The 14,403-nt window shown below is 37.5% G+C and overlaps 1 protein-coding gene across 2 annotated transcripts in view; it reads right to left on the minus strand.

Annotated features, from left to right (window-relative positions):
- The window catches only part of NUBPL (nucleotide binding protein like), a 243,544-nt gene that overhangs the window by 19,120 nt on the left and 210,021 nt on the right, over nucleotides 1–14,403 (minus strand). For both annotated transcript variants that reach the window (XM_028506993.2, XM_036029455.1), the window contains one exon: nucleotides 11,722–11,807. In XM_028506993.2, the coding sequence (XP_028362794.1) occupies nucleotides 11,722–11,807 (86 nt within the window). The remainder of the gene's footprint in view (nucleotides 1–11,721; nucleotides 11,808–14,403) is intronic.

Raw genomic sequence — 14,403 nt, forward strand, 5'->3', positions numbered from 1 at the left:
ATAAAGATCTTGGGAAGAACAATCCTCTTTTCTTTCAACCTGAAGCTCCAAGGAAAGACCTGAAATAAAAGTTTAACTCCAGAGAAGCTCTGAAATAAAACAGCAGGGTTCTAGTCCTGCACTGTTTAGTAAGCTGGTCACAACTGAGCACCTGAAATGGGGTTAGTCTGAACTCAGATGGGCTGCGAGTGTAAAATACACACTGGATATCAAAGACTAAGCACAAGTAAAAGGATGTAAAATATCTAATTTTTTATGTTTACAAATTATTTAACCTTTTTAATAAAGTATATTGTGAATATACACAAAAAAGTACATGTCTTAAGTGCATGTCTAAGTGGACCTATTAAAAAGTATATCCATGTTACCATAACACTGTAAAATAATAAAACATTGCCAGCATCCTAGAAGTCTCCTTGTATACTTTCCAAAACATGTTCCTAAAAGTGTAAGCTAGCTAGCCTGATTTCTAACACCATAAATTAATTTTGTCTGGTGACCTTGGTATGAATGTAATCATACAATATATTCTTTGTTGTCTGTGTGATTCATCTAGCTAAACCATGTATATCTGTAGCTCATTTCCATTGAGACCTAAGATTCTATGATGACTCTATCACAATTATTCACTCTTGTTGGGTCATTTCTGTTGTCTCCAGGTTTTGCCTATTATAAATACTGCTTGTATGAATGTGTTTTTGTTTTTTTTATTTTTTAATTATTATTTTTTATCTTTGTTATATTTTTCTATTTCTAATTTTAATTATTTTGTATCTAAATTATATTTTTTTCCATTATCGTTCAGTCCCCTTATGTCCCCTCCCCCTTCCATGAATGTTTTCATACATGTATTTTTTGGCTGGGTATTAAGTTACACATTCTTAATTTCAGTAAAAAAGTCCAAGTTTTCTAATAAAGTTCTACCAATTCACACTCTTGCCAGCAATGTATGAGAATTCCAATTGTGCTACAGCTTCACCAACATTTGATGCCATCAGTCATCTTTCATTTTAGCAAATATGGTGAGTGTGCCGTCAAATCTCATTGTGCTGGACTGTTCAATTGTCAGTCTCTTTATACTGAGAACTATGTGGCTCCTGGTTAAAGTTCACCAAAAGTAAAGTGGCGTGAGATTCGGGAGGTGGGAGTGAGGCCTGAAGCATTACACTGTGAGTGTTTCCTTTGGTTAGAGGTGGTGAAAGAAAGACGCAGAGGCGCAGGTGCACTCCCGTTTGTCTTCACTCTTCCTGACTCTGCTCAGCTCTCCTTTTTCTGTGGCTTTAATTTGCACTGGCATAATTATTATCAAAATTAAGCATATTTTTACATGTTTTTGGTCATTTGTATATTGTCCTCTGTAAAGTGTCTATTTAGGTCTCTTGTCTATTTTTTCTACTGACTGTTTTTTTTAATTGAACTTTAAGAATTCCTTGCATTTTTAACACATATGGATTATCCTCTGTTCAGAAGGTCACACAGTCAAACATGCATACAAACACACACAATTTATAAAAAGGAAAAAATTACTTATTAATAAGGTATGCAGACTATGTGGCAGAAAACTTTTTCAAAATATGGGGTTAGTTAGGAGAACATTTAAAAGAGAGCTTTGATGCCCTGGCTGGTGTGGCTCAGTGGATTGAGAGTTGGACTACAAACCAAAAGGTCACTGGTTTGATTCCCAGACAGGGCACATGCCTGGGTTGCAGGCCAGGTCCCCAGTAGGGGGCATGCGAGAGGCAACAACACATTGATATTTCTCTCCCTCTCTTTCTCCCTCCCTTTCCCTCTCTAAAAATAAATACATAAAATCTTTAAAATAAAAAAATAAGGAGAACTTTGAGCATTAGAAAGATTAGAAAACAATGCTCTATTTCATTTAAGAGCAGTCCTCTATAATTGATAAGTTTCAAACAAGGGTAGCTAATATAATAAGAACATTAGACTATCTGTATTACAGTTTTGTTGATAAAATTCTTCTCTTAAAGAATTTATATCCACACAAAAACCCCCTTCCCCTATAAAAATTCTTATATCATGTGAATATATGTTTTAAGCTGTTTGTGCTTATAGTCAAGATATTTTGTGTATTATCTGGTAGTAGAAACATTAGAAAAAATGCTTTCCCATGAGTTAATTTATATAATACATAAAGTTTACAGCTGTAAACATGCTCTATCAGTTTCTAATGTCTCATCAAAGTAGAAGATCCTTTTTTCTTTTTACCTCAGCTAGTTTTACTGAAAGTAAATGCTACATGTCTGCCTAACATCAGCCACCACAAACCTTTTACATGTTATTCTTCCGTTATTTGCATCCATTGACTCAGAAGGGTATTTCTCTTATTAACTTTATAAAAAGTGACTCTCTGGAAATATCAACATTGCTCTGAAATACTGGCTTTGTGTCTAAATGTACTGAATTAGGCAGGCTCAAAAGTCCCCAATTTTAACTTCTTCTTGATATTTGAAACCTAGATTCCGGTAAGTAATAAGCAAGATTTTCAGGCTACGATATGATCCAAGTTCTCAAGGTTACAATCAGTTTAAATTCTTGCTGGTTGGAACCTGTCACAGGGATTAAAAGCTATGATTTAAGAAAAAATGAAGAGGAAAAACTTGCTGTTAAATAGAGAATGAATAATAATAACTGAAATATAAGTGCTTTTCAGTTCTCCATTAGCCTTGAACCAGTTTTTGGTGTAATCCTTGAATCATGCATACAGATTTTATAATATTAAGAACTGAGATGGGGGTCTTGTCTTCTCTTTCAGAAGAAGCCTGGCATGGGAAGAACAATGATGGGGAGGCTTGTGTTCATGCTCCTCTCAGGAGCCAAGTAACTAGCTCTGGGTCTGTGAGGTACAACCCACTTTCTCTCTGCCTTGAATTCTAAAATGAGGGTTTATAATGATCTCTACAATCTACCATTATAACAATAACATTCAGAGCTACCCTAGTACCATGTGCTAAGGTCTAGGCTAAGCACTGTACATATAACTATCTCATTTAACTATCACAATGACCTATTGGTGGGTCACAAAACACTAAAGCTAGAATATTTGCTCAAGGTCCCAAATTAGTAAATAACAGAGCCAAAACTAGCTGGGTCACTGGTTTGTATGTGGAAGTCACCAAACAAGATGACAAGTAAGTAGACTAGACGATTTTGTTGATGGAACTAGATGGCCTGACAATCGATGAGTCAATACAGTTTAGCGGGGGATTTACCATAGTAACTAAGAGCACAGTTATAAGGGAAGGCCTAACTTGAACCATGTCCACTACTCACTGATACAGAGGAGCCTTAGAATTCATTCCCTTCCCCCAGCCATGGAACTCTCCTTCTCTCTGACACCCGCATTATATCTCCCTTGACTGCCGGCAGAACCTGTGGCCCCTTAACTCCTCCCCATTTTTAATCCACCAGTTTCCTGTCTTCACTTGTTCACCTTTAAAATCAGAACCCCAATGGTAATCAAGTTTAACAGAGACGCCACTTGTTCCCTGGATTCTCTCATCCTGTGACATGCCACGATGTCTACAGGATGATCCACAAAAGTGGCAAGTAGGAATGTGGGCTCTAGAAAGCAGACTGCTTATGATAGGATCCCAGTGGCCCACTAAACAGATAGATTAATTATTTAATTGTAAGTGAGTTATTTAATCTCTGTACTACAGTTCCCTCATCTGCAAAATGGGGAAAATAATGTTATCTAATTCATAGGCTTGTTGTGAAGGTTAGATCAGTTTAACTCATGTAAATCACACAAAACAACATTCTAGTTTAAAGCACCCATCTTCACTCTCTGAGATGTAACTACAGCTGAGATAAAGAATGCTACCCACCCAGTCTTATAAAGATTGTCACGAAGAAAAGTCAGTTTTTAAAATGAAAAATTATCGACTGTGAAGAAGAAAGCCCCATATAATATGTCATGTGCAAACTAGTTAATATGTATTCTTGGAAAAAATTCAAACAGTATTTTTACATCACCTTCAAAGCCAATAATGAAAGGTTCCTTAAATACATCAGAAGTATTCAACTTCCCAGAGAATTCAGTGAGACTACTTGATGATTATGAGGAAAAACTGTGCTCAAGGATTAAGAGGAGAGAATAAATGTGTTATTTGCCTCTATTTTCACATAAGATTACCTATTCCTAAATTGTTTTTTAAGGCAGGTAGGCTTGAAGTATTAACTTAGTTTTGACTGGAGTGCAAGAGACACACTAGATGTGGAGAAAGCTCTGAGACCAATATCGAACACATGAGTTATGAAAGCATGCAAGGGCGAGAGTGTAGAACTCCTGGTCCAAATAGATAACCTACCGCCATAAATGGTTACTCTGACAGAAAAATAATAAATCACAATTCTGATCCTCATCACTAAGAGCAACTTGTAGGGTCTTTGGTAGTACAAATAAAAAATGGAAAGAAAACATTGATAAGAATCATTTATTTTAGGTTCTAAGATTACCTAATTTTTCTTGGAAGACAATATAATCATTAACCCTTACACATAAATGCTACATTGTTCAAGACTACAGTATGATTTTCTGTTTCTTTCCTTATTGCTTTTAACCAGCAGGAAAAGTAAACCACAAGAAAAGCAAAATTTCTAACTCTCTTTTGTAAAATAAGTAACTATTTGCAAGGCTAAAATAGTTATAGATTTTTCAGCATTATTATAAGGGAAAAAATAGTTCAGTAAAAAACTTTAGGCTTTAATACACAGGGTCAGCAAAAGTAGATTTACAGTTATGAATGCACAAAAAGTTTCTTCTTGTATTGCTTATTAATTATTGTGTTATTTTCTACACTAGCAGCTGTAAACCTACTTTTGCCCCACCAACTGCATTTGCTGCCCAGTCAACTGCAGCACAGACACTAGTTGTTCACCAAAACAACCCACAGTTCCATCTTCCTCAGCACACAGCTAGCCCTTGTTTCTCAGGCTCCTTGAAAATCATGGTGTGTAGTCATGTGACTGAGCTTTAGTAGCATGTGAGTAGAAGTATGTGCATCACCACCAGGCCTGGTCCATAAAAATCTACCATGTACATGCTGCTGTGCTATCATTCTGTGCTGCTTGTCTCAAATGAAGGTGGTCCCAAGGTTGACCTTAGAAGTCACATTTTAAAATGGCAGAGGCTTCAACAGCTTAAGTGATTTTATGGAAGAAGACTACCCTGCTCACCTATTCATTGACTAGCACTGTTACATGAGCAAGAAATAAACTTCTATTGCATTTGCGTCACTACATATTTTGAGATCCACTTGTAATAGCAATTAGCCTACATTAAAGAATGCATATTTTAAATAATGCAGAATTTTAAATTCTAAACTTTAGTAATTTAATAAATCTATATGAAGAGAAAAATTTAGGCTCAGCTAATATACTAATGGAATAGGGAAATCTCAAAAACACTATTCATCTAACTAAAAATTGTTTTTTGTTAAAATTCCTACTACTAAATCAACAGACTGCCAAAATACCTAGGCCAAATACATAAACACCTGTGGCTTATAAATTTATCTGTTTCGTGATAATATTCCAAGAGTAATTATAATAAGCATTAATTATATGGCATTATATTGTCATTGAGTGTTTAGAGTACTAAATCCTCTGTGTGCATTATCTCATGTACATCTCACATCAACTCTCTGAGAGAAATACCACTATAACACCCATACTGAATGAAAACACTGAGTCAGAGAGTAACTTGTTCAGGTCATACAACTGCAAAGTGACAGACCTGGGATTTGAACTCCAGCATTCAGACTCCTTAGCTTACCCCTCGTTACTATTACATAAAAATGCTTCTGTAAGCAGTACCTTATTACATAAAAATTATTTAAAAATTTCTAACATAATTTAATTTAAAACTGGAAGAGGTTATATACTTAAAGAATATAGCTAAGTGCTAAAAAATATGTGTATAAGAGGATACAAATATACAGGTAAATCTGGTTCTGTGAGAAGAGATGGGTCACATGTATCTTGTTCTGTGAATAGTATTAAAAAGGCCAACACCAAATTATTTTTTCTGCCATTCTCTTCCTTGCCAAACAGTTTTAAATCACAATCCTTAGGGAATAAGGGCAAGGATTTCTGACTGGTAATTTAACCTCTAATTTCTAGTTCACTGTTATCCTGAATAAAAAAACACACACACAAAAAAACAGCCCCTGGAACCTGGAGATTTATTAGGGGCAGCATAATTCACAATCCCTTTCATTTTGGGCTCTTTTTTTCTAACCACCCTAACCTACATAACCAATTGTCAAGCCTGTCCATCCTTCCTTTGAAATGTCAATTACGTTCATTCCCCTTTCCATCTTCACCGCCAGTAATCTAGATCAGACCCTCGCTGTCTATCACCTACACCAGGGCTTTTCCAATTTAGTAAAACTGTCTGATGGTAAGAGAAATGTTTTACATTTTGACCCAATATAAACATATACATATATGTGTTTATAACTGAAAGCAAATCTTTATAAAATAATACTTTTTCTTCCTAAGAGCAATTTACCCTGATTATTGTTTTAAAACTTTAGTTGTATCTCTCACTGTGCTGACCTCATGACTCACGGTGGGGTCACAGCCTGCAGTGTGAATGACTCTCACTCCTGAAAGTGCTTCCCTACCGCCTGCACACTCTCCCGGCTCCTACCTTTTCTACCAATCCCCAGTAGGTTAAATCATTTTAAAGCTCTATTCTAATTTTGTCTATTTGCTATCCAACATTCTTTATGGACTCCCCTAAAAATCTGAAAAAGAGGATCCAAAATCCTAGCCTATCCCAGTGTTTAAGTCTCGACCAAGAGTGGGCCTAACACAGAGACACCCAAACATATTACTCTGACTAGAAACAAACTGACTGAACACAACTTGTAGTTTGCTGATTCTTTTCAGACTGAATTCTGTCTTCCCTTATCCCCCGACATGCCTACAAAAATTCCACTCATTCATTCACCCAGTATATACTTGGAGAGCAGCTATACATTCTAGGCAGAGGGGAAGGAGAGTGGTCCTTGCAGTTACAGAGCCAACAGTAAGGAGGACACCATGAATGTGAAAGCACTGGCAAATGTGAAATGGTTACAGTGGGGAAATAGAGTGTTACTGGATCACACACCAGAAAGACCTTACCTAGTTAAAAGGGTCAGGGCAAATCTCCCAGAGGAAAAGATGTTTAATTTAAGCACCAAAGGATGAAAAGAAGCTGCCAGGTAAAAAGTGAGGATAAAGATTTCTTAGGTGGGGAAACAGCATGCTGAGGGCAGAAAGGAGAGAAACGGTTTGGAAATCACAAAGAGGTGGGGACAACCAATTTGGCTATGGTGGAGGGAATGAGAGGCAGAACAGCCCATGGCCTGGGCATTAAGGGAGCAGTGGATTGTGGATGGCAGTATATCCCAGGTCAAATGTCAGCACAGTGAGAATTTACTGTATACCTGCTACACACCAAGAACTGAGCATTTAAGGATATTTAAGCCATGTTTTCTTGCCCCCCAGGAACTCACATTCTTCAGTGGAGACTGACAGCCAAACCTGTAGTGAGGTAAGAGTCAAACAAGATATATGTTCAAGTAGTTCACAGAAAGAATTATTAACCTTTTCTGGCAGTTTGGAAAAAACTTCCTAGAAGAAGTAATGCCTGGACAGGGATATGAAAAATGAGTATGAGTTCCCAAGCTGACAATGGCTTATCAGGTGAGGGACCAGCATGTACAAAATCACAGGGCCATGAAAAAAACCATGGCTTTTCCATGAAAGAGCTCCCTGACAGCCCAGAGAAGAAAGTATTCTCAAGTCCCTCAGAATTTAGGGCCTCTGCACCACAATGAAGTCAGTGTACAGGATGATAAGGTACTTGAAAGGAAAGGCTTCATCCTCCTTATTTAAAAAAATCGCCAGTGGAGATTATCACACCACTTGGCTTAGAGAAGGCACTATCATTAAATATGTATTTACAGAATAAAAAACTAGTTATTGAATTAAAATTAAGTAAGTAGTCCCTTATATACAGATGGAATAAGAGGAAATATACTTTAATATGCTTTTCAGGAGCTGGGAAGGAGATTACCTAAGAAGGAAGGGCTGGGCAGTGAAATCCCTCTGACTTTAAAAGTTCAAATGACAGGGAAAGGCTTCATCGAATTGAGGTGCCTGGGCCTCCCCAGTAAAAGAAGGCAACAAAAATGGGTGAGAATGACACAACATATAGTGTACTAACAATTACAAATGTTTAAGATTGAACATTTGTATTAGTTTTTGAAAAACAGTCTATCTACAAATACTGAGATAATCAAGGATTTGGCAGAATTGATATCATTCAAGCAGAGAAAAGAATTTAATAGTTCATCTCGTCTTCTCCTTCCCGTATCTGATCCTTGAGTTTTAAGAAACCATTTAAATTAACTTCAAAATGTTCTTATAGACATTAGTAAACTCTGTCCATACCAATGAATTCTGATGATGCCATTGTTTCCATGGTAACTAATGCACTTCAAAAGGAGAAAAAATACAGAGCAAAACTAACAATGAGCAAAAAATGGAACAAAGTGGTATAAACAAAGCATAACATTTCTCCTTGGCATTTGTGGAACACTTTCTAATTTCAAATGTTTTACCATTACTTAGACTCCAAGGTTCCTAAGTGCCAGAAGGATCTAAGGTTAGCAAGTCCACCTCCCATTCACAGCTGGGATTCCCTGTACAATGTGGCTGTTCCAGGGTTGTCCAACTGCTTACAGAGTTCATTGCCTAACTCTGTGTTAGACAATGAACTCTGTGTGAGCTGGAAAGTTCTCAGTCTCAATTGCAAAGATTACTGAGCACCTATTTTGTCCTGCAGGTTTAGATGATGATTAAGACATTCTACATTCTTTTAAAATTTTTGCTGTTCATAGGGCAAATAATTAAAACACAGTAGTGAAAAAAGAGCTGTCCAATAAAGGTACAGGACAATGTTAAAAAAACCAACTTAGAAGGATTATGCATTTCTGATGACTTTTGTTTCCACGCCACTTCAGCCCCATAGCCATGACCAACCATGTGGGCCTTCCCAGGATCCAGGATGGCTCCAAGTCTGAAACTTTCTGATCACAAACAACTCTTACAGTTCCGAACTAATCCTGCACGAGTCCTATGAGCCTCATGCAGCCTAAGGTTCTTCCATTGGAATAATTTCTCATGCTATTTCCTCACTGACATTCTCAACTTTTACACTTCAGTGGCACTCACTTAGCAATAGCCTGACCTGGACTTAGTGACCATCCATCCCTCTTCCCCACTATTACATTCCATAAGGATTCTCTGTCCCACCTTCTGTCCTACAGTGTAGAGAAGACTGTCAGAACAATTATGAGATTATTTGCCTCTTTATTTACAGGGCAGTAAGTGTAAGATAAGTGAAAATAACTTAAAGACCAAAATCTACATTTGCTGACTCTGGCAACAAAGGCCACTTAGACTTCCAACTAGTAAAGTGCATGTAGGACTTGCCCCACAGCCACAGTTACCTCAAGTAACAGCACCAGTTGAAATGGTCTCTTGATAATTTACCAGGGAAAATAACAAACAGCTCTTGCTTCTGCTTTTCTGAAACTTTTCCCTCACAGATTTCCTGATGCTTGTGAGTGCGTTGGACATAAGCCTCCATCCTTATCTTAAAGAATGAGCAGTTAAGCACTCCCTTATACACTGATAGCAGGGCTGTCATCCTGACCTTGAAGTGGCAGTAACAGACCACTGGCCCTGTTATTTAATTTCTGCCCGAAGAAGGATTATGGATTACTTGGTCTCATAACTTTTGGTAGATAGCCCTCTCTCTAACTCTTTGCTGATTTATATTTCAAAATCCCATATAAGTAACATTATTTAGTTATCGGAGGGCATTACTTGTATCAGTTTATCTTGGAGGGCATAATAGGAAGTCACATTGCTCAAACTAAGTGCTTCACTGAGACAGTTTTCTGTCCTAGGTGGGCATTTGGTTACTATAACTTTACAATTTTTCCAAGCCACAACTCACAATATAGAACACCATCTTGGGGGTTTTATCATTCATTTATTCACATACAAAAGCTGTGCCTGAAACACTTTCTGACCACAGTGTTAACACTGCTAGTGAGAACACCCTCAGATCACCTAGAAGGTAAACAGACAGACATCATCCTTATCAGACTCCTCAATTTTCCTAAGAGCATGTTGACCCAACATAGAGCTCCACCCATGGCTTGTAAGTGCAGACAGCTCTGTACTAATTGGCAAGTGAAGAGAGGCAATTGTCAAAGAGGATCATCTCAACTCTACTCCTGTACTATTTGATACTTCTCAGAAGCTCTCCTGAGAGAAACACATTTATGAAAGCTTCTCTGAGAGTCTATTCATTCTACCACATCTCTGGATCTTATGCCATATCACCGAATAATTTAATAAAACAAAGACAAAGTGAACATACAGTTGGGAGGCAGGGAGGGAGAGGAGAGAGCTATGAAAACCCTAAAATTAATCCACGGGCTGAAGTCTAAAAGGCTCTGCTCTATAAATCCTAAAATCTGTCTCTGAATTAAGTAAGGCCACAAGAGAGCCATATAGATGAAAGCATCACATTGGCTTTGTTTTGAAATGCTTATTATACACTGTCCACTTGCATGGGTCCACTTGCTTTTGCTAAGGCACACTAGGAGGAAGAATCTCTGTTTATGGTAAAGAAGGTGATGAGATTGTGTTTATAGCTACAGGATGTCTTTTTTCTGGGAATCTAGGGGAGGCTTCCACCTCTCTAGTCTCAGCTCTGCTTCACTTGAGCATCAACCTCTTTTTTCGCCTCATGGAAATGGACAGGTTTATAATATTCTCATCTTTCTTTCCTTTCCAGTGGCTGCTAAAAATTAATGGCCTACTTCTAGCATGTATTTAAGCCCCTTAATGACATGTGATTTGTTTACAAATTTCACCTCTAACTCCATTTGATTTAATTGTTCTTTGCCTTATTTTCATTGTATCTTTATTTTTAATTTGTTCTCCCTGCCACATTGTATAGAAAATCCTTTGATACCTTTTACAAGATGGAGAGCTATAAGTGAATTAAATTGTAGGAGACAGAAGGAAAGAAGACATCCTTCTACCTATGTTCCCACTGGTTATCTGTTCAAGTATATCCACCTAAATAATTTCCTAAAATACATCTGTTATTCATTTAGTTTTTGGAGGGGATGGTCAATGAGAATACAAATATTTGAAAAAGGTAGTATTTACTCAGAAAACTCATACTGGAAGGATATTTTAAAATATTTTTTTAAACATTTTCATTTATTGTTTTGAGAGAGAGAGAGAAGAATGTGGGTGGGGGGTGGGGAGAGAGATAAGGAGAGAAAGACATCGATATGTTGTTCTACTTATTTATGCAGTCATAGGTTGCTTCTTATATGTGGCCTGATGGGAGATCAACCTGCAACCTTGGCATATCAGGACTATACTCTAGCCATCTGAGCTACCCAACCAGGGCTAGAATTCTTCTTGATTAATATAATGTATATATGTGTTTGCCCCTAAATGTATGTTTTAAAGTAATCATAAGATGAAGTAGGGTTTTCATATAGACTTCTGCACAGAACTAAATTAAAACTTGGATTGTATTTCTCAATGACTTGCTTATTCAGTTAGAAGTGTCATATGATTTTGCAATAGTGAGGCATAAATGCTTACAGGCACATGGACTTTTCGAAACATCTCAGCACCCTTGTGTGCATCCATCAGTGCAATGTCCTGAGGCGTGGAGACAATCACAGCACCTAACCAAAAGAAAACAAAAGAGAACAAAATAGTGTTATCATTTAATTATTTATGGAAAGATTACTCCCAAAATTATACTGCTTACATACTAAAAGAGTCTACCACAGTACCTATTTGTGTAATTTGTATAAATTTTGCATATATGAACGGGAAAGTTGAGGAAACATATACCTTGCCCTTGTCTAAATTTGACTCCTCACTTCTAATATGACAACTGACTGACCAGTGATTCAAGATCACAGATGTATCATCAGAACCTCCACCCCATTCAGACAACACGCTGTTTGGAAGATGCACATCCTGGCTTACTTTCAAGAAGCTAGTAGTCTACTTAGGAAGACAGAAAAAAATTAGGGATTACAACACAACATGCTAAGCATTACAACAGAGGTAGCCCAAGGTGTTATGGAGTTCTAAAGGAGTAATAAAGAAAAATAATTCCGATCCAAAATGGCAGAGGAGTAAGTGGAAGCTCATTAACCTCCTCCCAGGACCAATCTGGAATTACAACTAAATTGTAGAGAAATCATCCTTAATAACCAGCTGAAGACTAGATGGAGAGAAGCCTCATAATCAAGGACAGACAAAAGAAAACACTTCATCTCAATGAGACTGGTAAGCGGTGTCATTGGCATGAGAGGGATAGCTGGGCTCCCACAGGAAGCAGTTGAAGTTCTGGAGGGACATTTCAGTGCCTAGGGGCTTCCCCCGGAGAAGTAAGGGATCTAATCTGGGCTCTCCAGCTGACATTACCAGGGCTGAAAAGGAACCCAGATAATATCCAGCTGTGTAAAGTATCATGGTTTCTATCCACCAGGGAAAGATGACTAGAGATGCAGAGAACCTGTTAAAGAGCCAATGCACAAAACTTCCTTTGCAGCTACTTACCCTGTGCTCCATCAGTGAGAGGGCAGAGTGGACTAGAGACACTTGAGGAGAGTCTGGGGTAGGTGGCTCTGGGGAGAGAACTGAAGAAACAGCCACCAGGATCCCTGTGCTGAGTCATTCCCAATAACTACAGGAGCCACTTCTCTCAGGCAGAGCATTCCTCTCTAATGGCAGCAGCCTGAGGGGAAGCAATAGCCCTGCCCACAGAACTACTATGCCCCACCCTATGTTGCTTAAGCCAGGCTGCTGATCACAGCTTGATTAGATTAGCAACTGATCAATTTCAACAGCTGATTAGGTGAACAACTAAGGTGAAAAATGCAAAGAAGCAGCCAAAATGAGAAAACAAAGAAACAAACCCCAAATAAAAGAACAAGAGAATTCTCCAGAAGAAAAACTAGACAAAATGGAGGCAAGTAATTTATCAGATGGAGTTTGGAGTAATGATTATAAGGATACTCAACAGCATGAAAAAAGACACAGAAATCATAAAAAAGAATGATTGAGAAATTAAGATCGCAATATCTGAAATAAATAATACACTGGAAGAAGTAAACAGTAGGTTAGATGAAGCAGAGGAACAAATCATTGATTTAGAAAACAAGGTAGAAAAAAACATCCAGGCAGAACAGCAAAAAGAAAAAGGAATTTAAAAAACTGAGGAGAGCTTAAGAAAAATTTTGGACAACATGGAGCTTAATAACATCTGCATCGTGGGAATACCAGAAGGAGAAGAGACTGAGCAAGGGATTGAGGACCTATTGAAGAAACAATGACCAAAAACTTCCCTAATCTGGTGAAAGAAAAAGACACACAAGTTCAGGAAACTCAGAGAGTTTCAAACAAGTTGGACCCAAAGAGGCCTACACTGAGATACAATATAATTAAAATGACAAGGCTTAAAGACAAGGAGAGAATCCTAAAATCTGCAAGAGAAAAGCAGGGAGTCATTTATAAGGGAGCACCAATTAAATTGGAATCTGATTACTCAACAGAATCATTTCAGGCCAGGAGTGAGTGGTGTGAAATATTCAAGGTGATGAAAAGCAAGGACCTACAACCCAGGCTACTTTACCCAGAAAGGCTATCATTTGAAATGGAAGGAGAAACGGGTTTCCCAGACGTGAAAAAGCTAAAGGAGTTTGTTAACACAAAATCTGTAGTGCAACAAAAGTCAAAGAAATTGCTTTAAGAAGATAAAGAAAAAAGAAAAAAAAAAAAGAAAACAGTCTAACAATAAAATGGTACTCAATACATATCTATCAATATTCACTTTAAATGTAAATAGCTTAAATGCTCCAACCTGAAGAAAGAGAGTAGCTGAATGGATAAGAAAACAAGACTCATATCTATGCTGCCTCTAAGAGACTCACCTTAGATCGAAAGATACACACAGAGTAAAAGCAAAGAGATGGAAAAAGATATTTCATGTAAATGGAAATGAAAAGAAAGCTGGGGTAGCAGTACTTACATCTGAAAAAAATAGACTTTAAAAACCAAGGCCGTAGTAAGAGACAAAAGATGCTATATAATGATAAAGGGAACAATGCAACAAGAGGATATAATGCTAGTAAACATTTATGCATCCAACATAGGAGCACCTAATAAGGTGCACCTAATAAGCATCAAGCAAATCTTGATGACATAAAGGGAGAGACCAACAGAAACACAGTTATAAAAAGGGATTTTCACAGCCCTTTAACTTCA

Source organism: Phyllostomus discolor, chromosome 1, assembly GCF_004126475.2.
Source record: "Phyllostomus discolor isolate MPI-MPIP mPhyDis1 chromosome 1, mPhyDis1.pri.v3, whole genome shotgun sequence".
NCBI lineage: Eukaryota > Metazoa > Chordata > Mammalia > Chiroptera > Phyllostomidae > Phyllostomus > Phyllostomus discolor.